At 34.3% G+C, this 27,390-nt stretch overlaps 1 protein-coding gene across 4 annotated transcripts in view; it reads left to right on the forward strand.

Moving 5' to 3' along the window:
• Positions 1 to 27,390, forward strand: part of Utx (Utx histone demethylase) — a 420,122-nt gene that overhangs the window by 311,624 nt on the left and 81,108 nt on the right. For all 4 annotated transcript variants that reach the window (XM_073968616.1, XM_073968617.1, XM_073968619.1 and 1 more), the window contains one exon: positions 25,881 to 26,300. In XM_073968616.1, the coding sequence (XP_073824717.1) occupies positions 25,881 to 26,300 (420 nt within the window). The remainder of the gene's footprint in view (positions 1 to 25,880; positions 26,301 to 27,390) is intronic.

Genomic DNA, 27,390 nt, shown 5'->3' on the forward strand with positions numbered 1-27,390 from the left:
GTATGGGGGCTATATCAAAACGTGGACCTAAGCCCACAATTCTCTGTTGGAATGTTTGATACCTCTGCCGAAGACTAACCACAAAATTTGAATACTTTCGGTTGGTCATTGTGTCTAAAACATTCAAAATACCGAAAATCGGGAGGTACGGTTCTATGGGGGCTATATCAAAACGTTTACCGACCAACCCAATTTTTTGTCCTGACGATTGGAAGTCAATAATAGGTACGTGTACCAAAATTGATGCACCTACGACAACTCCTTCTATTTTTGGCCACAGTTAATATGAACTCGCGACATTGTGAGCTGAACTACATAAAACTAAGTTTTTTCTTTTTGTCGTGGTCAATATCGGTTTTATAATTCATTCTGACGTCACTGGGTGTATTTATTATATGTAGCATTTCTAAGGTAAATTGACTTTTATAGTTATTCTCCTGTGTCAATATATTTACATCTTTTAAATTTCGAGTATGTCCGTTGTCCGTTGTTTTTTTTTTTTTTTTTTTTTTTGATCCGACTTGTGTCCGGATGGTCTAGTTTTTAATTTTGTTTTGTACCAACGTAAACCTTCTGGCATGTGTTAGTTCCATCTCCATTACATTTTATTTTGTAAACAATGTTGCACTTGTCTTCCTTTTTCACCTTAGATTTTGTTTTAGTGAATAAGTTGTTGAAGTTGTTGTTCGTTTTTGGTGCTACCTGGTAGTCGTCCTTGTTGTAAATATTGGAGGTCTTCAACCTATCTGAAAACGCCGATATATGCGTTATAGATTTGTATATTTTTTCCTTCTTGTCTTCTTTTTCAGTTTTTTGTATTTCTTTTGTATATTTTATCAATTCTTCAATGGTTTTGGGTGGAAAATCTTTTGTGTATCTTTTGCTCATTTGCAGATGGAAACTTTCGTCACTTATGTTTAATACCCTATTAATAAAGTTTGTAGCGGTGTTTGTTTTGACTTGTCGTGGGTGCTTAGAATAGAACTTAATTAGACGTCCTGTTGCTGTCGGTATTTGGTACCAATCAAGTGATAATTTGTTTCCTTGTCGAATTATAATTCGTCCAAGTACGGTAGTTTCTACTTTTCTCCCAGTTAATGGGTGAACTGAATGTTTTTGTCAAAAGAATTACGATTTTTGACGGTTCTTTTTTCACTATGCAGAAAATGTCATCTACGTACTTCGTTAGTAATTTTGGCTTATATAATTATATATATTTTTTTTTTAAAATTCTGCAGTCCATGTTTAGTTCTTCATGTCCAGTTCTTCATGTGAACATCCTCTGTTAAGACGAAATTGGAAAAATTAAGTATATTCTGGCCCAAACTACGTGCCAGGAACGCGGACCGGATTCAACTAGTTAAGTATATTCTAAGGTTGTTTTGAAAAATCATCGGCATTGTGTTTTTATATTTATCGTGAGTTTAAGTTTATTTTCGTTTCAGGCAAGCATTGATCTGATCAACAGCTATGGAAAGTGTTATACAGGAGAAGGATTTCTCAAAAACACACGATAGCTCAAATGCCGCGTTCAAAAATGAAGTTGCATTTTAAAGAAGCCCAACATAATATGTACAATGTCTTTAGGTTACTAAAGATGTGATTATATTTTTCATACGGCCACAAAATATCCGTTTATTTTTGTGTCTAATATAAGAAAATACCTCTAGAAATCGCGCTGGAATAATATTATTGATGTAACTTTACAAAATTCGGTCAGAAATACTGTTCGCAAACATTGAACAGATACCAACCCTCCTTTTGTAAATGGTGTAAAAAGTAAATAAAGCCTGGACATTACACGTGAATGCAAAAATGTGCCTTTCACATTTGGAAAGGACTTCATATACTTCCTTAAACTTAAGAACTCAATTTTGCGTTCATTGGTGGATTGAAGGTGTGAAAAAATGACAATAAAACATGATAACCTTAAAACCAATAGCACTGTGCAACACTGAAAATGCATATAGCGCATCAAAATTGATAAAATATAGGAAAGATTACATAATATCTGGAATTATGGTCAGTAACTTCCAAACTGTTGAGAGATGAACCAAGTAGCCTTTCGCAAAAATTTTCCTAATAATGTCCTCAGCAATTCTTCAGAACATTCTGAAACTATAAAACACTTATTTCATGTTATTTAGGCGTTATTTCATATCATACTTTCTACAGAACATATTTCAAACAACGTTCACACAGGCTGTTTATTCTCATATTTGAAATTTCAATGTATTGTTGATATATTTATCAAATTGTCGTTGAAAAATATTATCGAAACAACGCGATAGAGGAACTTTACAACAATGATGTGTTCTGAAGAGTTGTGTATTACATTCCAGCGAATATTTTCCCCACAGATAACAGAGAAAAAGTTGACGCTTTTGGATATACGCTGCGAAATATATACAAATCACGGAAATAGATATATTATAAAATATGAGGCAATAAATGAGGTTATTCGTGTTCATTATCTTTCCAAATACATTCTTCTTGTTCCTATCTACAAATTTGCTGCGGATGTCATGGAAAGATCCGTATTGGTTTCAAAGATATAGCCCCGATTTTCTTTAAAAAGTCAATATTTACCCATGTTTAGATAGGGCCATAAAATCCGAACCCGATCTAACAAAACAACACCCAAAGAGAGTTTTTGTCTGATGCGTCTGTACCTTCATAAAAACCGCATATGAAATTGTTTGCACAAAATTACCTTGAAAATTTTGCACAATGTAGTGATATTGAGCCATACCGCAGTTAGAGGTGTTTACTAATTGGAATGAATAGATGGATTCACCTAAAATCTATGATAAATTTTCATTATTCAGATAAATTTATATCCCCATTCAAAAAAATTGGGAGGACTTACGACATAACGACATAAATAAAGTGCACAATTGAAGTAAATGACCTCTAATATTAGGTTACATCTAATGTATATTGCTTCTAAACGCCAAATACAGTAGAATGGTGTTAATTCCGCCAAATGTTTGAGAAATTTGGTTGCGAATATAGACTCACGATAAGATTTAAATTTCTCTTTCAACCTACAAATGGACCAATATAAGATCTCTCTATGTTGAAGACGCAATCAAAACCTCCAATATATTGAGTTCGGAGGAAAAACGTCGCGACAAATCAGTGACATCAATTTTTAAATATTTTAGTGTCCGTTTTGATAAATTCTGTTAGGGAGTACGAAGACGTTTGTGGTGTCCAAATGTCTAACTTTTTCGGATTTGGCGTAATAACTTCTTTATGGTTCATTAAAATACACTCTTGTTTCCGACTTTCATTGAAGAACTGCCGTAGCGAACAGCCGCACTCTATTACAATTTGCATTTTTGTTTTATCATGGCGCTTTTACATCGCGGAGAGAGCGGAGGTGAAGGAACTCCTTCATCTCCGCTCTCTCTCAAAAGCTGTGAAAGTTTCGTTTGAAAGTTTCTACGTGTGGTTCTAGAGTTATGAAGGCAGATTACGTATTGGCCCAGTGGAGACGTAGCTCAAGTGCGTGTTGTATGCGTGAACGTCGCCCACTGCAGCCGCTGTACAACCATCTCTTCGTATCGCAGGGTAGATGTCAGCACCCAGCTCCAATTCTATTGGTATGTTGTTTTTTGGGTCGGGGTCAGCAAGTGCCTCTGGAGTAAAGTAAGATGTCGGGTCTTCTAAGAATGGGTCTGAGTAAACTCGCCTTGGTAGCTCGTCTGTCGTAAGAGCATTAACTTTAAGAGTCCAAGCGAATCTTCTATCTTGGTACAGGAATGACCTCAGACCCATCCTTTGGAACGATGAGTAGCTGATACGTGACATCACCGCTGATTGGCTCAACAAGGCCCTGATGGTATAATATGTGTCCATACTGTCTGCGGTCACACGTAGCAGCACTGTGGACTGGCTTCTAGCTAGGCAGTAATGTCATGGTCTTGTTGACATATGCCGCAGGAGTATTGCCAATGCTCTGCTCTGGGTCTATTGCCGGAACGACTTCGTTGACGACGATCGGGACAGGGGCGACGGCTGGGACTGGCCTGTTGTTGTTGGGGACGACTGCTACCTGATAGGCTTGGCTGCGTTCTGCGACTAAGCGGCAGGCCTCTCTTCTCTCTGGTTGTCATGGTATTCTGCCATCTGAAAAAGGGGAAGAAGGAGTACTATGTTTTTTTATTAAATAAGGGTTACGACTAATTAGTCGGAAAATAACAACCTGATGTTACCCCCAGCACTCTTTATGTCTACCACTCTTACGTTTTGGTTGGTTTCCTGTTGGGGGTTTTCGATTTTTGACAAAATTGTAGAAAATTCTTCGAAGGTAAAACTCATTTTTGGTATGCATTTCTGCAAATGCGTTTTGAAAGACTTCACGCCGGCCTCCCACAAACCGCCCTGGTGGAATGAACTTCCAGTCGATGTTTTGATAGGAATTTTGAACAATTTCTTTATTTTGTTGTTCTTTCGTGAACAAGAGTCTGTCTTTCTTTAGGACATCGACTGCCGCCCCAAAAAATTAGTTCCGTTGTCTGAGTAAACACAAGTCGTGAGGTTACTAGTTGTTTCGAGGTGTATGATCTTTGTATATATGTTGTATGTCAGTTTTAGTAAAGGGTCTAGGTAGCAATGTTCTTATTAGGGAGTGAGTCTGGGTATGTAAAAACCGGATCTCAAAACTCTCAACATCAATTAGTTCCCACCATGTAAAGTCACCTTGTGTATGTTCGACGAGTAAAGTAGTACATTTCGCATTGTGAGGAAAAATTATTGGGCGCCTTTCTTCGAAAGTGAGGGCTGGTGATTGAACCAATCTCCCATGTGCTCGGATGGATCTATGTATGTGTTAAAGGATAACAGAAAACGCTTTGGAGGAATTCTGGATCTCGGGTTCTGATGAATAATGCTGATGCATATGCGCTCTCAGACGCGTCACAGAATCCGTGAATTTCGACGTCATTGTCTGGAGAGAAATCTATCCACCGTGGAATCTTTAAACGTTAACTGTCTCCACTATTATTAAAAAAGTTCTGCCAGTTCATAAGAGTAATTGCCTTTAATATGTCCTCGCAGTTAATATTGTTCAGCCAAATCAGTTGGCGACAACTACATTGGGAGCAAGCCACCCACAGTCTTACAGTTTGGCAATTGTCGATAGGACTTCTCTTTCTGCATTGTGGGTGATTTCAACGAGAAAAAAATCGCCAGCTATGTTCCATTTTATTCCGAGTATTTTTCCGATGCATCATCGGGAATATGAAGCGAATTAACTGGATTAAGTTTTTCTTTCGGTAAGTCACCGATTAATTTTGGGTCGTTTCATCTGGGGTCCATTTCATCAGCTCAAACCCAGCCGATTCCATGGCAGTCGTTTGGAGGAATTCTGGATCTCGGGTTCTGATGAATAATGCTGATGCATATGCGCTCTCAGACGCGTCACAGAATCCGTGAATTTCGACGTCATTGTCTGGAGAGAAATCTATCCACCGTGGAATCTTTAAACGTTAACTGTCTCCACTATTATTAAAAAAGTTCTGCCAGTTCATAAGAGTAATTGCCTTTAATATGTCCCCGCAGTTAATATTGTTCAGCCAAATCAGTTGGCGACAACTACATTGGGAGCAAGCCACCCACAGTCTTACAGTTTGGCAATTGTCGATAGGACTTCTCTTTTTGTATTGTGGGTGATTTCAACGAGAAAATAATCGCCAGCTATGTTCCATTTTATTCCGAGTATTTTTCCGATGCATCATCGGGAATATGAAGCGAATTAACTGGATTAAGTTTTTCTTTCGGTAAGTCACCGATTAATTTTGGGTCGTTAGCAGTCCATTTCATCAGCTCAAACCCAGCCGATTCCATGGCAGTCGTTAACTCTTTGCGAGATTTAATAGTGTAAAGGTAACCCTTTGCAACTCGTAATCTTCAATGGGGTCAGACGGAGAATTACTGAATAATATTCTTTGAAATTATGTTTGACTAGGGTGCAATAATATCAGCCCGTAAATCTTGGTAACATCGGCATTATAAACGTATCGGAAAAATCTCCACTTCAATACTTGCAATACTATGTTTTGCTGTACAACTGAACTAGCATACAAGTTATCATTAAAGACTTCTTTTATTCGAAGTGGGACATGATGCATTGAAAGCAACTAGTAATTTTGAAGTTATTTTTTCGGGTCTTATGACTGCCTGATGCGGTAAATAGTAGTTTGGAGTCTTGTTGATATCATTTGGAGAGACCTTTCTCATGTGTCCCAGCTCGAGGTACTCAAGAATCGTATTGTCATATAATTCCTTAATTTCTGGGGTCTTCGTGAGCTTTCTTTCCATACGATAAAATTGAGCCAGAGCAATATTTCTTGAGTCTCCAAGTTCTTCGCATTTTTTAAGGGGGAGGGTCACTATGTACCACCCTTCCGTGTTCCTTTATTAGTAGCGAAGTAGTTTTACTTACAAAATGCATCTTCATCTGATCTCAAAACTTGTTTTGGGGTCTCCTCCACCTCCCAAAAATGTGTTAAAATTTTCTCAATTGATATGGTATTGCAAAGTGATATTTGTCTCTTCTTTTGAGTTTCATCCTTTAAGGGTCCGCCAATTATCCATCCAAAAACTGGACCAAAAGGGATCTAATGGACTTCATAGGTGCTCCAATTGTAAATATAAGGGTCCTATGTCCATTCCTATTAGGAGATCAACTGGTTGGCTGAAGTAAAATTTCGGGTCTGCCAAAATTAAGTTCGTAGCATCGAGCTTTTGTGTTCTTTCTAAGGTATATGGTGATAAATTCGAAGGCAAAAATTTCAAAACGGGCGACCAAACTTCTAATTTAAAATTTGGGTCAAGTCTCGATCGTAGTTTAAAAACGCATACTTTAGCAAAATTTTCCGAAATGATTTGGTTTATTCCAGTAACCTGAACAAGATTACGTTTAGTTGGCAACCATAAACGATTTTTTAAACTTCTCAGTAATGAAAGTGGATTGTGATCCATTAGCCGCAATTTGTACTATGGCTGTGAAAAGCAAAGTGTCTTCGGGATGTTGATCTATATTTTCGCCATCCTGGAGAGTCAAAGCTGTAGTATTTTCTTGTTCTTGGTTTGTTGTGTACTGTATAAGGTCGTAAGAGCAGCAGAAATGGTACTAGGACGTGCTTCCTCTTGAACTGATGTTTATATTGCAGATAGGGTCTTCTTTCCCTTGTGTAATAATGTATGGTGTTTCAAAATTATATTAGTTTGAAAGCTACTTGCTTTCTTCGAATTATCTTGTCTGTATGGAGTTTGTTGATTTTGTTTCGAAAAACTTGGCCTTATATTTCCGACAGATTCCAAAGTTTTGAATTTGAGGGCCAAAAAGTTATTGAAATCGTTCCACGTTGGCAGTGTCTTACAATCTTCAAGAGTGTTCTCGAATTCTTCTAAAAATGTTCTTGGAAGTTTGCTGGAACAAATATTTATTAATATTGGGTCCCGTCAGCCTTTAGAATTTCCAGTGTTTGAATGCAGGTGTTCACCGTTCGCTGTAACTTTTGAATGCTGTGATTTGAGTCGGTAGTAACATTTGGAAATTGAAAATCTTTTTCAGTTGCTAGTTCACCTGCATTCTCCTATTTTCGTATCATGATTGGTAAGAGGAACATGGCTTATAAATTCCCTTACTTCGCCAGTAGTCTTCTGCGTCAAATGAAACTATTTCTCGATATTACTCAATTGGAGCCTTTTATGTAGATTGCCGCAGATGAATCACGAAAAGTCGGCCAAGCATTATAACCTTCCTTAAAAACGTCTGGGGTCACTTGCTGGTAATCTTGAAATTGGTGTTGAATCGATTTGCTTCTGCGCCAACAGGATATCTCGTTTTATTTTCTCCTCTGATTCCGTCTGCTTGAATGTTTGGATCTGACCCAGCAAAATGTTCGATGCCAATGCTTTGACATGTCATTTTCACCAATGCTTTGGCATGGCATTTCCACCAATGCTTTAGCATGCCATTTTCACCAACCCTTTGCAAAGACATTATCACTACGACGAGAGTTTTAACAACGTTGGTTGTGATTTCAAGTCTCCGACATCATCAAGCCTATTGTAAATAACACTGTGCTACAAAAGTGAACAAAAATTCTTTGCAGGGGTTCTGATGCATAAATTCGGTATTGTGGGAGTCCATGGAAGACGAAAATACCTTTGGTTTCTTTAGGTCACTTCGTTTTTTGATTTTATAACGGTGAATGTAGTGAAAAACGGAGTTTCTTGGATTGTCAACTTTAAACGGACATAAGTTATTTGTTCAACAATTGAAATTTACTTACTTATTTTAAAAGGTGAGAATCATGTCTTTCGAACAAGCCATAATTTTTAAAAATCGGGTAACTAATGGTTAAGTTATAGTGATCTAAGTGTGACAAAAACGCATTAAACAACAGGAAAATGCTTTTCCTCGTGCTCTAGGCTGCGTAGAAGACACCAAACTGAGTCATCATTTACTTTTGTCAAGGAGGAAATTTAGTTTGCTTTACAAAATGGGGAAAACCAATGAAATCGGTTGAAAAATGCGTAAGTTATGCCATCTTTAGTGTTTTAACTTTTTGGTTTTTCCTTTATAAAAGATTGGTACCTTGTGCGTAATTGTTAAATAGACAAATACAAACTACAGTCGAAATCGCTTATAACTTCGGTCAAGGGACTGACGGAATTCGTCGCTATAACCGATAGATCTATAAAGGGCCCCGGAGATTTGGGACTTTTGGATATCGGCGTTATAACCGATATGACGTTATAAACGACGACGTTATAAGCGATTTCGACTGTACAATCATACGCACCAAGGAACCAACTTTTATAAAGGAAAACACAAAAAATGCCATAACTCACGCATTTTTCAACCGATCTTGTTAGTTTTCCCCATTTTGTAAAGCTAATTAAATTTTCTTCTTGATAGTGAAGGTGAATACTGTTTTTTTAATGCGTTTTTGTCACACTTAAATCACTATAACCTAACCATTTGTTACCAGATTTTTAAAAATTATGACTTCTTCGAAAGCTATGATTTTTACCTTCTAAATAAAAATAAGCTGTAAATTTCCATTGTTGAAAAAATAAGTTATGTCCGTTTAAAGTTGACAATCGAAGAAACTCCGTTTTTCACTACATTCACCGTTATAAAATCAAAAAACGAAGTGACCTAAAGAAACCAAAGGTATTTTCGTCTTCCATAGACTCCCACAATACCGAATTTATGCATCAGAACCCCTGCAAATTTCCACTGCAGTACAGTGTAATTAATCTTATATATTTAGAAAAATGTGTATAAACAAAAAACACAAAATTCGTCTCTATTGGATCGATGGAATAGGGTCAAATGCTGATGAAAAAATAGGATCTTTCACGACTTCCTTTGCATGGGTTCAAATGCTGATGAAAAGATCGGATCTTTCACTACTTCCTTTGCATTGGTTCAAATGCTAATGAAAAGATCGGATCTTTCGCGACTTCGTTTGAACCAATGCAAAAGATGCCATGAAATCACGTCATCGCATGGAACCCTTTCCTTCAAATTTTGCTGGGAAAGTAATGTGTCCTAAGATGGTTTTTATCGATTTGTTTGCCTTCCTCTTCTGGTTGTTAAAAAGTTGCGCCAAAATTTGCATATAAACGCTATGTATATTTGTTGGTATGCAAAATATTCCACAAAATGTCTGAATATATGTATATAATATAATGTCTGAGAATATGTATGTCTTTTTCTTCAATATAGCTTCAAAAATGTGTTTTGAATTATGGCTGTTCAATTATACAAAGTTCCCACTGTGGACGGACAGACAATTTTTTTTTTAAATTGCTATTTATTAATGCTTTCTATCTAATACTTTGATATTTACATTAGTCTTAATTCTATTTATCATTATTTAATTCAATGGGACCCACCCAGTGGTCGATCCATTATATTTAAAAATGACGTTACAATTTTATTTTATAATATTAGATGTATTATAGGAGCCAAGTTATATTTTACATGAGATCTTGAGGCGCTGTTCTTTTCAGTCTTCTGAAAGTTTCTGGGTTTGTCATCAAATTGGCTGCAAGATAGTTTGGGTGTGACTCGATTCTTAGTTTGTAGTTGGTGTATTATTTCATCTTTGACTGTTCTCATGCCGAGTTCTTCATGTAGTCGCTTATTGGTTATGTATTGTGGAGTATTTGCAATTTTACGAAGTGTTTTTGATTGAAATTGCTGGAGTAGTTTTATTGTTGTATTGGACGCTGTTCCCCATAATTGGATGCCATACGTCCAAATAGGTTTAATTATGCATTTATATATTAGTAACTTGTTTTCAAGAGACATTCGAAAATTTGTTCCAATGAGGAAGTTCATTTTGTTGGTTTGAATGTTTAAGGCTTTACGTTTTGTTTTTATATGTACATTCCAGTTTAGTTTTTGATCCAGATATATTCCAAGATATTTGACTTCTTTGCTGTTTGGGAGTTCAATTCTATTCATCTGAACAGGGGGGCAAGTTCCACGGATAAGCGTGAAAGTTACATGAGTAGACTTCGTCTCATTTGCCTTAATGCGCCATTGTTTAAGCCACGCGCACAGCGTATTAAGGTAATTTTGGAGTGAGTTACTCGCAGCTGTAGGGTTTTTATCGACAGCTAATACAGCTGTGTCATCAGCAAAAGTACCAATAACAGCAGTTTCTAATTGTGGAAGGTCGGAAGTGAATAGGAGGTACAAAATTGGGCCCATAACACTACCTTGCGGAACGCCAGCTCTTATGCTTTTTAATTCGCTCATCTCGTTTGTTTCGTGTACATAAAAATATCTATTTTGTAGGTATGATTTAATAAACAAGAAGCAGTTTATCGGAAGTAATCTTTTGATTTTATATAGCAAACCCTCATGCCATACTTTATCAAAAGCCTGTGAGATATCTAAAAAAGCTGAGGTACAATATTGTTTTGATTCGAATGCATTGTTGATTGTTTCCACAAGGCGGTGAATTTGTTCAATTGTTCCATGATTTTTCCTGAATCCAAATTGAATCTTTTTCTTCAATGATAGGTAATAGCCTTTTTAGAAACAATGATTCTAATACATTGGAAAGAACAGGCAGAAGACTAATTGGTCGGTACGATTTTACTTGATCCACTGGCTTACCTGGCTTTAAAATCATCGAGATTTGGGCCACTTTCCACTGTGGGGGAATGAAATTTCTTGTTATACAAGCATTAAATATGAATGTAATTAGTTTAATCGCTTCTTGTGGATGTTCTTCTAGAATTTTGGCAGTAATTAGATCGTATAATGGTGCTTTTGCTAATTTTAATGTATTTATTGCTTGTGCAACTTCTGCTTTCATAAAATTTTTTATCGGCAAGTCCATTTGGTGGGTTTGATTTAAGTATGACTTAATATGCTCAGGTGTATCATCGATGTTATTTGGTGTAAATACAGTATGTAAATAGCTGGCAAATGTTGCGGCTTTATCCGCGTTACTTTTGGTCCAATTATTGTCTTCTTTACGTACCGGATAGTTTGTTTTGTCTTGCTTCTTTACCTTTTTTGTTATTTTCCACAATGAATAATCAGTAGACTTTGTCGGGCCCAAATTTTGAATTTCTTGTTGGATTTGCCTGTCATTAATGGTCCTGAGAAGCTTTCGTAATTCAGAAGTTAACTTATTGAGCTTTCGCTTGTCTCCAGCATGTCTACTCTGTTGCCACCGCTTTTTAGCCTTCCTTTTCTCTGAAAATTGTTTCTGTATTGAATTGGGGACTTGTGGTTGATTTTCAAGACTTATTTTCGGTGTCGAATTACATGATGCATTTTGGATGACACTGTCTATAATTTCTTCTTCAGTTTGTAATGATAATTTCAAATTCAAATTTTAGCGGATTTGATACCGAAAGTAATGCCAATTTGTTTTCTTATTGTGCAGTTTACATGGTTGATCTTGTGTAGTGTATTTAGAATGCAAGGTAAGGAAGACAGGTGAGTGATCAGATGATAAGTCGTGAGAGGTTTTGCACGTTTCAGATGATGCTGGTTTACCTTTGGAAACACAAAAATCTATAAGATCGGACGTCTTATTAAGATCAGTGGGCCAATAAGTGGGGGAATTCGGGGATATTGTTCTCAAGTTTAATTCTTTTATAGCCAAGTATAACTGTCTGCCCTTTGGAGTAGTACGACGAGATCCCCATAGTGGGTGTTTAGCGTTATAATCGCCACAAGATATGAATTTATTGCCAAGGGTTTTAAAGTAAGTATATATATATTGATCTTTTTTAATAGTGTGCCTTGGAGGGCTGTAAAGCGATGAAACAGTAAGAGGCCCATGGATGCTTTGAACTACGATATTTGTTGCTTGTATTTCTTCAGTAGAATAGTGTATTCCTTGGTGATGTTTTATCTTTTTGTTTATAAGAATTCCTGACCCACCCCGTGCTTTTCCACCTGGGTGCATCACATGGTAAAACTTATAGTTTGGCATTGAGAAATGGTGTTTATGAGTAAAATGTGTCTCTGATATAAGAAGGATATCAATTTGATTAGATAGGAGGAAACTTTTTATTTCTAATACATGTTTTGACAAGCCATTTGCATTCCAGAAAACTATTTTAAGATCATCCATTTTTAATTTTTTTAAGTTTTTGAGAAATATTGCACCTCAGACATTTTATTACTTGGCTGAGTTTGTTGTTGGTTGTCATGTTTGGGTTGGGTATTTTGCCTAATGACGGCAGTTCTGGCTGATTTCGAATATGTGATATTATCATTACGTTGTGATATGCTGGTAGAAGGCTGATTTTGAGTCTGTTCAGTCATTCTGCCTTTTCTTAGTGATGGGAAGTTTTGGGAGCATATTTGCTTGTATACTGCACATCCCTTGTAATTGGCGGGGTGGTTACCATTACAAAGAGCACATTTTACTTCATTTGCCCAGTTTTTCCGTGGACATGACTTTGATTCATGATTTCCAGCGCATTTTATACACACAGGCTTCTTGCGACAAAATGATTTGGTATGACCGTACTGTTGGCAATTTGAACATTGGGGTACAATTTTCTTGGGCCGTGGAGGTTCGAATTTGATAATATTCGCCATAAGTCTGGTGATGGAATATATATCTTTATTATTAGATTTTGTCACAAGTTCCACTTCAAACAAATGCAGCGGCTTTTTTGTAAAACTACTTTTAATGTTCCAAATATTAGTCACTTCGTGTCCTTTTATGGAAAGCTCTTCTTTTAGATCTTGAATGTTTACACTTGGAAGCATATCTCTTAGTATTACTTTGAATCCCCTTTCACATTTAGGCTTGTAAGTGAAGAACTCGGTGTCTTTCTTTTCTAGTTCTTCAACATTTTTTTTGTATGCTTCATGAGACTTTGGTAAAATTTTTACTTGTTCATTTCGCAGTGTTTTCATATCGAATTGATCAGGGGTTACTTCAGATAAGAGGGTAAGCAATGGTTGGATATTAGAAACTTTATCGACGTATATTGGTGGTGGTTTTACAGTTCTTAGGGGTTCTTTTTGGGTTGTGCTTCTTCCTGATCCAAAAAAGCAATCTGGTTCGACGATTGTGGTGTTTTGCTTAACCAATATTTGGAATTAGTTGCTGCTTTCTTTGAATTCAAAGTTGTTCTGGGCTTTCGTTAGAACGCTTGTTTCTGCTTGCGACTTGCCATTCTTGTTCTAAATTAGCATTGCATTCTTGTGTATTGAAACGACCTACTTCTTGTTGACGTTCATCTTCGTCTGTTTCAAACGATTCGTTTTGTTTGTGTAACTGTTGTTTCAGATATTCCATATCTCTTTTCAATTTGTTACATGTTTTCTCATATTCCTCGTTTTTTTTTTTTTTTTTTGGACAGCTCAGCATTAGCTCTTTCCAATTGTTGCAATTTATTTACTCGGAAAGCACTAATGCTGGTTCGTGGGGTTACTTCCTCGGATTCATAATTCAGTCGACTTGTCACAGGGTGGTTCATGTCGTTTTGTATTAATAACGTGTATCAAAGACACACACCAAATACACACGGCATTGCCAACCTAACACAAATCTCGTTTATTACGATCTGAAGCAACTCTGTTCTAGTGAGTGTTAATAAATGCAACCTTACACCCACTATTTTGGAAGAATAGACCAGCTGATATTATCAGTTTAGTAAACAAACTATTCAGCTGACAGACGTAAATAGTTGTTTCTCTCGAAACAAAATTAAATTTTTGCCTTTTACATGCCGATTTTGGCAAATTTAAATTGGATGGTGTGATCACTCACCGACGTCCTCGTTTCCAACTCGGTGTCCAGAAGTTCCACAAGTCGAATGACGGACGTTCGAATTTTTCCCGAAAAAATATTCTCAGTACAACAATTCACGGGTAATTTTCCCAATTTTGGAAAAAAATTCCACAAATTCCAACTATTTAAAGAGAGATCTAGAGCTTTGTATGTATGTGTATAAGTGTGGACGTATTAGTGTATTCTGCCACGAGCAAAAAAAGGGTCAACATCAGTCATCATTTGGGTCAAATGTGTCAAAGGGTGTCAAATTGTATGTAAACATAGCGCTTTTATAATATAAAGGCACAGTGTCGGTGTCAAATTTCGCCGCACCATGCAGACCTTTCTCGATTCCACGTTTTAAAACACAAAAAAACTCATTCGTACTCACTTTGCACTCTTTTTGGGAATGTGTGTCTGTGTATGTTTGGTGTTGTGTCCAGCGATGTTCCACTCGTCTTCCTTCTGTTTGTTGGTGCCTGAAGTTGTTTTGATAGTTTTTTTTTTAAAGTCTTTGCACCGTACCATACCGTTTTTGTAAATTAGATTTGTAGTTTGATCTTGTTGTAAAATTTATTTTACAATTGTATATTTGCACAGTTTTGTTTGTGTACTGTAGTTGTTGTATTTTTTTGTATTTGCATTGATAACACTTTTGCATTTCACTGTTAACTGTATCTTTGTCCCACTGTATATGTTCGTGATTTTGTATTTGTTGTTTTTGAATAACTCTTTGTTCATTGTTTGATGCTTTTCTCTTGAAATACTTAATTGATTTGCATCTTTTTTTATAAAAAACACTTTGAGCCACTGTACTAATTTTTCGGTTATCAAATCAGCGTTTTTCTATCTACCCCTCACATCACACTTTTATTGTTATTGGATATTTCGAAAATTATTTGTTGCACTTTTTGCTGTTCTATGTTCAGCCACTTGTTGTTGTGTTTGGTTATTTCCACAGTTTTTAACTGGAATTTTGCTGCCTTTTACTATTCTCTTTTCACTTCTTTTTTGGCTTGTTTCTTTAATGTGTTTACTTTTGTTTTTGTATTTCTATGGCACTTTTCTGTTAATAATTTTTGTATTTCTTTCACTTTTTTGATTTGTTGGGTGTCACTGAATTTTTCGCGCTTTTTATTGTTTATTTTCTTTTTGGTGTTCAATTAGTATATGTTCACTGTAATGAACGAACATATAATTTTTGTAGTTCTCGTCTCACCAATCACTTTGAACTTTTTGAATTATTTAAAAATGCACGATCTGGCTCGACATGGACAAAAATGAATAGTTACAAGCCCTTTTTATGTTTTCCCTTTTAGAAATGATAAGTGTGTATGTGTAAATGTATTTTTGTAATGGCTATATTACACCATATGCTCTTTTACATGTATGTACTCACTTTGAATATACTAATATGCAGACCAGATGTGATACATGTGAAAAAGCATATGGTGTAATATAGCCATAACTTTTCAACGTTTGGTTTTATTGGCAATTCAAGTTATGTGGAGCGTGTGTGTATGTACAAAATGTTTAGGTGTTAGGATTTAGGATTTTAAGTAGCACAATTTAGATGTTTGTTCAAAATAGATTTTTAGGTTTACCTTTTCTAGGAATAATTCAATGTATTTTGTGTACAGTGTTTTGTAGATTTTAGCTAGAGGTAAGTTTTTGTTAGTTTTCATTTTTAGGCAAATTTATCCCAGTGCGATATAAGGTTTAAGTAGCAAATTTTCAATTATTTATTTAATTTGTAGTTGTTGTTTTGTGTAATTCTGTTTTGTATTTAATTACAATTTTGTGTTCAATATTTAATTTTGTATTTGTTAATATAACAAAACTTGTTTGTATTTAACTATTTGTTCTTAGTTTTTAACAAAGTGTTTATCGTTTAAACCTTTGGCTTGTGTGTAAACTTCACTTATGAGGTGCAACTTGATCGAACGAGTTAAATAAAAAGACAAAAAATTTACTTTTTTATACGTTTTATTTTTTATTCAATGCGGTATTATACAACCGTATTGTTTGGAGTACATTAACAGACTGAATTCTTAAAATTAATACGCTCTTTATTTCCAAAGAATCGAATCTTAAGTTCTTTGTTTGACGTGGGAAAATCAGAATTTAATTATGCAGCTGAGTAAACAATCTCAGTTGCAATTTAATAAACAGTAGCCACTGATGGTGGCCGTTTGGTTTAATGTTTAGCCACTGATGGTGGTCTTTTCAAATAAACATAAACAATTCATAAGATGAACGGTTCAATCAAAGGATTGATATTAAGACATTGCAACAATGTAATCCAAAGTTATGCTGAAAATACATTGTTGCAGCTTTTGTTTCTACAGTTGCATAGGCAAATGTGCTGTGCTGGTTATATGGCTTTCACATATAACTTCCCCCTCGTTAAGATTCGAGTCCCTTCGAATTAGCATATGTTTTTTATATTTATGTAATATGTAATATAATATGAATATAATGAGTAAAATATATATAATATAAAAGTTATAAGTAGAATTCTTATTTTCTACTGCATTTTTTATTTCCTGAATATCTGTAAAATTCACTTTGGGTAATATTTGTGTAACATTATTTGGCAACTCATTAAGGTTGGGTATTATTATATTAAATCGACTTTCGAACCTCAAAATTTTATAATTATTTATTGCAATTTCGCAATTATTAAAGCTTATGAGGTAATGTCCCTTTAATGGATACGAGAAATTTGAACATGAATCGTATAAACTGTCATTAGCATTTATTATAACCAAATTTCCTATATCCATTTCATACATTTCTCTGATATTCATTTTTATTTTTGTACAATTATCATATTTAAAATTCAATAAGCTGGTTATGCATTTATTCGCAATTTCCATCTTATTGATTACATTTTCATTTTTTACTATATAGATTATATTATTGACATTAATTGTTTTGGTAATTGGGACGTTGATTTCTAAGCCATGCCGATCAGGGATAGGCAACAACATGTGGGTTTTATATGTCGTTTCTGAAAATGACGGTATTGATATAACAAATATGATTGTTGACTCTTGTACCTAAATTACTCTTCATATATTGTAACTTCAAATTATCAATTTTAAAATGGTCAATTTCATCATTCGTTAAGAAGAAATTGTTTGTAATACCGAATTTCGACATTATAATATTTTGTTGAATTTGTTCAATTTTCTTTCTAACTTCGTTAATCAGAAGCATTAAATTGTTGTATTTTGTCAATTTTATAGACTCTTCTACCGAGCCAATATATGTTTTATTGAACCAATATTTATTCTGTTCCAAAACTAAGCGTATATTTTGCAGGTATGATTGCATTTCTGTGTTAAATTTTACTTGCTTATTCAAGTTATTGATCATATTCTTTTGATTAAAATCTATATTTTCCAGATGACCTTCAATTCGAATTCTGTCCTGATCGTCCATATTTCCGAATATCCAGTTTATTGCCCTACCGCCGACGTTTATCAGACCACGTTTGCTTCTTTTGTTGCTTACATGCTTCCCTAATGTTTCTAGTAAATGTTCACATTCATTAATTTTCTTGTTTAAATTCAAAACAATCCATCCGTCATTAACATTAAAAGATTGTGAAACGCTTAGTTTCAACTTTTGAATAGTATCACGAAAGTCATTTAAGTGGATTATATGTATCAATTCGGTAAAATTGGTGATGACATTCATTGGTTCTCCTTGGAGAATGGTATATCCGACTTCGGTTTCGATTTTATTGATTTGCACAACACATGCGACATTAGACACTAATGCCAACATCCACAGGACCAGGAATATTATCCGTGTTATCTGTAAATGATTTTAAGGGTCTTTTAATATTTGTTAAGTCGACTTTATTAGGGTTAGTGAAAGTGTATTTAACGAAACGTTTGGCCGTTTTTTGCCTTTGTGCTATTGGGTTTTTCATATACAGAACTCTTCCCGCATATTGAGGAATATCCTCTCGTTTTTCATTAATTCTGTTTATGGCATTTTTCTTCTTGTTGATCATTCTTTCGGCTATTTTAGAATAGTCTAAATTAGATTGGTTTAAAAAGTCCATTGGTTTTTGATTAGTCGTAGAATGAATAGTGTTATTGTAGAAGCCTATTGCCCTTATTACCAATTCTTCTATGTCCATATTTTCATCTTCCCTTTTAAGTATTCGAATGTGTTCGAGTAAACTGGAATGCATCCGCTCGATATCTGAATTTCCAGTATGAGAATGAGGAGTGGTAAAATGAGTTTCGATGCTATTTTCATCACAAAATAGCTTGATTAGTACATTGTTAAATTCATTGTCCATTATAAGGAGTTCAGGTTTCCCTAAAAGAGCAATTCTCTCTTCGAGTTTTATTTTAATTGTCGACATATTTTTGTCTTGAAGCCTATGGACTGACCCCATTTTTGTAAATCTATCTATTGTGGTTAAAAACCCAACTTTCTCGACCTGGAATATATCCATATGGACAATCATGTTAGGTCTATCAGGGGTGACCGTATGATTAAATAATTTTTTATATGGCTTCCTGTCATATTTGTTTTCATTACAAATTTTGCACGCATTAATAAACTTGTTTACAAACTTGATCAAATTAGGATAAAAGTATGTATATCTTATTTCCTCAAAATTCTCAATGACTCCTCTATGGTTAGTATTTTTATGGGTGTTATTTATAACGTCATACAATTCTTCTTCTGTTTCTAAGTCCATAGCTAGTTTTTCACATTTAACGAATTTTAGTTGCTGATTATCAGCGAACAGGCTCTTAATCATTGTCTCGAAGTAAATATATAGATCATTACTTACTTCAGAATATATGCCAATTTTTCCCTTTTTTATGTGAGTTTTTAGGATGTTCCCTAAGTATTCTGCGTTTTGGAGGTCTTGTATATCTAGGTATAAAATATGGTATTTTCCATATTTAGTAATATACTGACAAGGTTTTTCATTCAGAATTCTAATTTGAGTTCTATATTTATTAACAATGCCTTCACTTTTGAGAATAAAGTCAGATTCTGAAGGCATGGAATCTTCAGATATCAGGAATAATGGACTAATGTCAAAGTATCCCATATTTTCATCGCTTGTTTCCAATCGACTAAGAAAATCGGCTACCTTATTATCTTTGCCTTTTACATATTCAATGTCAAAGTCGTATTCCGATAATTTGATTCGCCATCGTATCAACTTAGAATTTGGTTCCTTTAGAGAGGCTAACCATTTTAGGGGTTGGTGGTCTGTCCGAATCAAAAATTTTGTGCCAAATAAATAAGGCCTGAAATATTTAGTGGCCCAAACTATAGCTAGCAACTCTTTTTCTATAGCACTATAGTTTCTTTCATGGTCATTTAGAGTCCTACTAGCGAAGCAAATTGGTTTACCTTTTTGGCTTAATACCGCACCTAAGGCAACATTACTAGCGTCAGTAGTGACTACAAATTTTTCTTCGAAATCAGGATAAGCCAAAACTGGTGGATGTGTTATCATATGTTTCAGTTTTTCAAATGCTCTAATGTATAAAGGGTCGTTAGTGTTTATTTTTGCTCCTTTTTTAAGGTACTTTATAATTGGTGATGCTATATGTGAGTAGTTTTCTATGAATTTTCTATAATAACCAGTAAGTCCCAGAAAGGATTTTATTTTCTTTTGGGTATCCGGTATCTGAGTCCTTTTTATGGATTCTATTTTACTAGGACATGGCTTTAGGCCTTCCGATGTAACTTGGTGTCCCAGGAAATTTGTTTCTCTGGCTAAGAAATTACACTTGTTCAATTGAACTTTAAGATTGTGTTTTTGCAGAACATTAAAAATTTTTGTTAGACTATCAAAGTGTTCTTCCAGCGAGGTTGAGAAAACAAGTATATCGTCCATATATATAACACAAATCTTATTAATATAGTCCCTTAGAATATGGTTCATCATTCTTTAAAACGTAGCAGGTGCATTCTTCAGACCAAAGGGCATTCTGATATACTCAAAATGTCCCATAGGTGAAGAAAATGCAGTTTTAGGTATATCCCTTTCATCCATCATTATTTGATGAAAACCTTTCGCCAAGTCAATGGTTGAGAAGTATTGAGCCCTACCCAGTTTATCAAATAATGCATCGATATTGGGCATTGGGAATTTATCATCGACAGTTATGGAATTTAGTTGGCGGTAATCAATAACTAAACGCCATTTTTGAATACCGTCCGCTCCAACTTTCTTGGGTACTATCCAAAGCGGAGAATTATAAGGCGATTTACTCGGTCTTATTATCCCCTGGTCTAGCATTTCCCTAATCTGTCTTTCTATCTCTTTCTCATGCATTTTTGGATATCTGTAAATTTTTGAAAATATCGGTTTATCTGATGTTGTTGCAATAGTATGCTTTACTTCCGTGGTCATAGGTAAGGATTGCCCCTCTAAATAGAACGTGTTTTTAAATTTACATAAAAACTTATCCAACCTATTCCCCTCTTCGGTACTTATATAATCTGGTACTTTAATACTACAGGTTTCCAGGTGCTGAATCTCCAATATGGTTATTTGTTCATAATTTATTGGAGGTTGATTATTTATTAAAGATACCCTAGTATTGTCGATCACCAGTTGTTTATTTAAAAGGTCTATTATTACCCCCATTGGCAATAAAACATTGTTTCCTATGATACAATCGAAGTTACGGTTTTTTAACTCTATTAATTTTACTGACATGGTTTCGCCAGCCCTGTTAAATTCAAGCGGAACATCTACGATCACTTCTTCAGTTTCGTGATTATCTGATCCCATGTTGGTTGCATCAATGTTTCCACCGCCTGCAGTGCCTTTCCTTGCAATCTGTTAGCTAGGATGTTTGTAATTATCGGCCTATGTTCTTCTTGTATTAGTGAGAGTACTATGTTTACATCTCTTAGATAGTTTGATAACAGGTACTCTCCGGTACCATTAAACACTGGAATATTGCGCGCTTCTCTGAGCGCTTCGGGTAATGATAGTGCCATGTCGTTGTTTTATTTAATTCTTCTTAAATGTTGTTTTACAGTTAGGCAATTATCTTTTTGGTTAGGTTTAGGTGGAGAGATTTTTTTATTATGTTTTTGATTTTTCAACTTTTATATTCAAGTAGGTCAATTATAATTTCTAGTTTTTAACATTTATTTATCGTAGATTTTAAGTTTTAATTCTGTAGATTTTAGGCACAATTCTTTGTGGTATTAACTTTTGTTAATTTAGGCGTAAGTTTTAATTCTTCAACTTTATGTTTTAACACTTTAATTTGTAAGTTTTAAATTAACAAGTTTTTAACTATTTGTAAATTTTAGTTTGTTGAGTGAGTATATGTGGTTTTAACTTTAGTTAATTTGGGTGTATATAAAAATTTGGTTAAACGTTTTGTTTTCTGATTCACAATTCTAGTTTTGTGTTTTATGTTGAACAATTTAACTTCTGTTTGTATGTATGTTATGCTGTAATTCACGTCACATCAATGTGTTTCTTATTTTTCACAATAAAAATTTTTTTTTGTAAAAAAAAAAATTTGTCACTTTTTTCGAGCAAGTTGTTAAAAAAAATTATCACTTTTTTTCGAGCAAAGGAACGGAACGCCAGTTAAATAAAAAGACAAAAAATTTACTTTTTTATACGTTTTATTTTTTATTCAATGCGGTATTATACAACCGTATTGTTAGGAGTACATTAACAGACTGAATTCTTAAAATTAATACGCTCTTTATTTCCAAAGAATCGAATCTTAAGTTCTTTGTTTGACGTGGGAAAATCAGAATTTAATTATGCAGCTGAGTAAACAATCTCAGTTGCAATTTAATAAACAGTAGCCACTGATGGTGGCCGTTTGGTTTAATGTTTAGCCACTGATGGTGGTCTTTTCAAATAAACATAAACAATTCATAAGATGAACGGTTCAATCAAAGGATTGATATTAAGACATTGCAACAATGTAATCCAAAGTTATGCTGAAAATACATTGTTGCAGCTTTTGTTTCTACAGTTGCATAGGCAAATGTGCTGTGCTGGTTATATGGCTTTCACATATAACTAACGCTTTTGTTTGTATGTGTGCGAGCGAGTTGTTTGTATGTGTGTAGATATGTACAAATGTACATGCTGAATACCTAGTTTTTGTTGATTTCTTCGACCTTTCTATTTGCAATAAAAATACAAGTTTTTTGAGCTTGAGGTCTGTTTTGTTGTTGTTATTTATTTGGTTTGAATACCGCTAGCCAAAAACTCATCAAAACAAAATTACAGTGGTCACCATAAGTGACCACAAAAATTTTTTTTGTTTGTTAGCTCTAATATTTTGCCGATATGGGTCCTATATAGCTATATCAAAATCCGATCCGATTTTCAATTTTTTTTTGTAGAAATCGTTTTTAGCCACAATAATGAACTGGTAAAGTTTGTTCATCGATCGGACAATAATTATAGCATATAGAGAATTTTCTTATGTTCTAAACTGGAGGTGTCAAACAGTTCCTTCAATGAATCAACTTTTTTTTGGGCACCGCTCGTAATCTTTCAAAAGTTTTGTTAGTTTTAAACTTATGGCTTTATCAGATTTATGCGGGATGTTCATTCTTCTGCTCCATAGTAGATTGGCGCGTGCCTAAAACTTTGGAAACGAACATACACGAGCACGGACCAAACTGTTTATGCAATTTCACGCACAAACACAGCTACTTTGAGAAGAGGTACGAACACGAACGCTCCCTCACGAAACCTTTTTAACGGTAAAAACAAAATATTGGTATAATTTTACAATTTTTTGTTAGCTCCAATTTTAGGTATTTTGGGCCCTATATAGCTATATCAACATCCGATCCGATTTTCAATTTTTTTGTAGAAATCGTTTTTTAGCCACAATAATGAACGGTTAAAGTTTTTTCATCGATCGTAAAATGCACATTTGGCTCCATACAACTTACTATGGAAACAAAAATCGCTAGGTTGGGCACGGGTTAATGCTATCCGATCGCCACAAAATTTCATATATAAGGTTTTTGGATCAAATGGAAAAGAAGTAGGGGTTAGGAAATCAAACAAAAAATAAATTTTCTGGATTTACGCATGCACGTTGTCGTAACAACAGAGAATAAGAAATTCAAATGAGAGTAAGTACCAGTCGTTGGCGAGAGTTCAACGAAAGGACACACGCGCAATTGTGCGCGTAATTTTCTTTTTAACACTGAACGAAATAATTATTATGTTTCCAAAGTTTTCAAATTTAATGCGAACAAAAAATAATTTTCTAATATATTCAAAATTATTTGTTTAAATGTTGCAATGAGTTTTCTAAAGAAATTTTAATTCAAGATAATATCAATCCTAATCTCAGTAGTGCAATTCTCCAACTCATTTTTTTTAGTTATCGACAAAAATCGTTAAAATTAAAATGCTTATAAATTCGGTAATTGACGATATTTTTCGTTAAGTTAGCGACCAATAAAAAGTAGTCGTAAAGTTCTACCGATAGCAACAGTGTTGTCAACTTTTATTTGAACTTTTCCTTCATAATTTTGCGTTTAAACTTTAACGGTTTTTGTCGGTAACTCAAATTTGTTTTCCAAACAATTCCTTCATTTGTGAATAAATACAGAAGTTTTAATTTTGCATAATCCAATCCTCATGCCTATTAATTTAATTCCATATCAATTCTATCATGCAAAATTTCATTTATATAGTTTTTTATTTTTTTTTTTTTTTTTTTTTTTTGTTTATCTCTTTTTTAAGTATGATCAACAAAACACGAAACTATCAATTATTCAATACTAATTAAAAGAATATGCATTTATACTCTTAGTCGTTCACTTGTCCCTATCATATATGTCACTGAATGGTTACACATGCTTTCTTTAAGTGTTTTTTGAGTATCCGTCCCCTATGCTCTCTCATTTTCATTTTGGACACCATTATCCTTTTCACACTATTTATAAATGATTTACCAACGAATGTTATACCCTAGACAGACGACAGCCTTAATGTGCACTAACTGCCTTAATTCGAATTAATTCGTGCATTATCCACACTCTTAATGCACAAAATGAAACTGAATTTAAAGGGCATTTAGGTATTTCAATATGGCAATACCGTAAAAGAGAGCCCATGTTCATATGAGGGAGAGAGCAACAACAAAAAAGTTGTTTACCAGCAATCAGCTGTATCGTAAATGCAGAAACTGTCGTCTGTCAGGGCAAATTTAAATATAGTTCTTAATGCAAATTAACGCTGCCATCTGTATAGGGTATTAAATATTGTAATATATTAAGGATGTGAAGATATTTCATTCACTCCACTCCACTGAACAAAATTTGCTTCAAACTGATTTGGATAATTTTTTTAGTTTTAGTTTAATCGAGTTTTAATTATTATTATTTAATATTATTTCGCTAACGACAAACTGGAAACCGTAGAATCATTCAGGACTTGAGTATTTTATCGGATCACCGTTTAATTGCATATAAACTTCATGGGTAATAAAGCCCATGGCGGTTTAGGTTTTATGAAACGGCGGGGTAAAGAATTTCCGGATACTTATTATTAAAAATCTGTTTATATATTTTGTATGCTGTATTCTTGAAAAAGGCGCAATAATTTGGGATCGACATTATACTATATACTCCAATTGAAACAGTTAAAAAAAAATCTGCTGTTTTGCTTGCGTCATCATAGGTGGAACCACCAAACACTACCCTCGTATGAAACAAGGTTTAAACTGATTAAACTGCCAGCATTGAAAAGCCGTCATATAACGTTGGTACTAAATGTTGTTCGGGGAACCTTTTATACAGATCTGATTAGAGCAGAATCTTAGTAAATGTTCCCAACAGATGAACCAGAAAATTCCAACCACTTCAACCTCAATATTTTTAAACTAATTATACTAATTATGATACACTACGCAGTCTTATACTTCTATTCAAAAAAATCGATTTATCTGAAAGCAAAGTCAGTTTTAAACGAAAGATAATATTGCTTTTAAATATGTACATAATCAACATCTAATCGAAATTGTATATATGTAAATTTAGTCTGTAAGTACATTTGCATTATCTATAGACTCAATAAAAAACAATGTATAATTTGATTATCGGTTATGTGTCTATTGGTGAAAGTTTAAATTTAATTTAAATTTTTCCGTTTTGAATTTATATGATTTAAAAAAATCCTAAAAATATAATTGTGTGACATTTTTATATTTAAATTGAATAATAGGAAAAGTTCAATCATTCGTGCTATAAGAAATAAATTCTACTTGCTTACTCTAAAGCCACACGTTGAGACTTTCATACGAAACTTTCACAGCTTTTGGGAGATTGCGGAGGTGAAGAAACTCCTTAATCTCCGTTTTCTCTCAAAAGCTGTGAAAGTTTTGTTTGAATGTTTCTACGTGTGGTTTTAGAGTTACGAAGGGACATACTTAGCAATATGTTATATAACAATAGCTATGCTCTAGAACATTCAAAACCAAAAGTTTTGCAGTTTTTGATTTATAAATTTGAAAGCTTTTACAAGTTCTTGCAAATATATTCTTTCTTAAATATTTATTTTTACTTTATTTTTAGGTTTGGAACAAACGTCGATTTATCTGATGAGCGAAAATGGAGGCCACAGTTAGCTGAACTTCAAAAATTACCTGCATTTGGTCGTGTAATATCAGCCGCTAATATGCTCTCCCATGTTGGTCATGTTATATTAGGCATGAATACAGTTCAACTTTACATGAAAGTTCCAGGTAGTAGGACACCGGGTCATCAAGAAAACAACAATTTTTGTTCAATAAATATTAACATCGGACCCGGAGATTGTGAATGGTTTGCAGTTCCTGATGCATATTGGGGAGGCATTCACAATTTATGTGAACAAAATAATATAAGCTATTTACACGGATCGTGGTGGCCAGTATTAGATGATCTGTATAAAGAAAATATTCCAGTCTACAGATTTATACAACGTCCTGGTGATCTGGTGTGGGTCAATGCCGGGTAAATATTGCATTTATAACAGCTTAATTTCTTTTTGATAAACATATTAGAAAAAGATAGAACATTAGTGGCGTTTTTTATTGGGATAGCTGATACAATTTTGATTTTTCAAAATAGTCTGGCTTAATCCCATTATTGTTGTTTTAATATTTAAAACAACTAATTTATTAGTGGAGAAGGTTTGGTATTGTTCGCCAAGGGGTAAGGCAGGGAAGACTAGTTTCGATCCTCGCCACAGGATCTCATCAGTTCCCTTGGTTTTTGTTTGTGGATATTCTCCACCGAAGTTATTATTCAATCGCTTCTTCAACAAAAAACTTTTTATACCCAAGCATCAATCCTCAGCTCGAAGTATGAAGGTGAACCAAGAAAAAACTTCAATAAGAAGTTTTTCTTTGGCAACCTCACACAACCCTGACGAAAGTGTTTGCAAAACAACGCAAACCTTCTTTCAGTGTTGAAAAAATGTTGTTGGTAGCTTTTTCTAGCCATAACCATACACAAATCGTGCCAGTGTTTCTCAAATAGAACATTGGTAGCGTTTTTTATTGGGATAGCTGTAACAATTTTGATTTTTTCAAAATAGTCTGGCTTAATCCCATTGTTGTTGTTTTAATATTTAAAACAACCATGTTGAATACTTAATTGCAAGTTGCCGCCGCAAAATTTTTATATTTCCATTTATTACAACTGAATTCAAGACCCATCAAGTAATATTATTCTATTATACATGTATAAATAACATATTTTTACATTTGTGTTGATTAAGTACGAAATCGCTTATCGCTTATAACGTCGGTTAAGGGACCGACCAAAATCGGACGCTATAAGCGATAGTCGTTATAAACGATAATTATTAAAGAGGAGAAATTATAGCTTTGTTCGCGTACTTTTTAATAGTAAAACTATTGTCACACAAAAGTTTTTTCAAAAATTTCGGGAACGCAAAAATGGAAAGAAGTCAAAAAAGCTGGAATAAATGTCAAAGTCGGCGTACCAGCCAATCAGATGCCGGCATCCATGTTACTATTTTTTACACGCTCAAATTTGTCGAGTAAAAAGTTTTTAAAGAGAGCGTCATTCATCGCCA

This window comes from Musca autumnalis, unplaced genomic scaffold (genome assembly GCF_047663935.1).
Source record: "Musca autumnalis isolate F117 unplaced genomic scaffold, ASM4766393v1 scaffold_2, whole genome shotgun sequence".
Lineage (NCBI taxonomy): Eukaryota > Metazoa > Arthropoda > Insecta > Diptera > Muscidae > Musca > Musca autumnalis.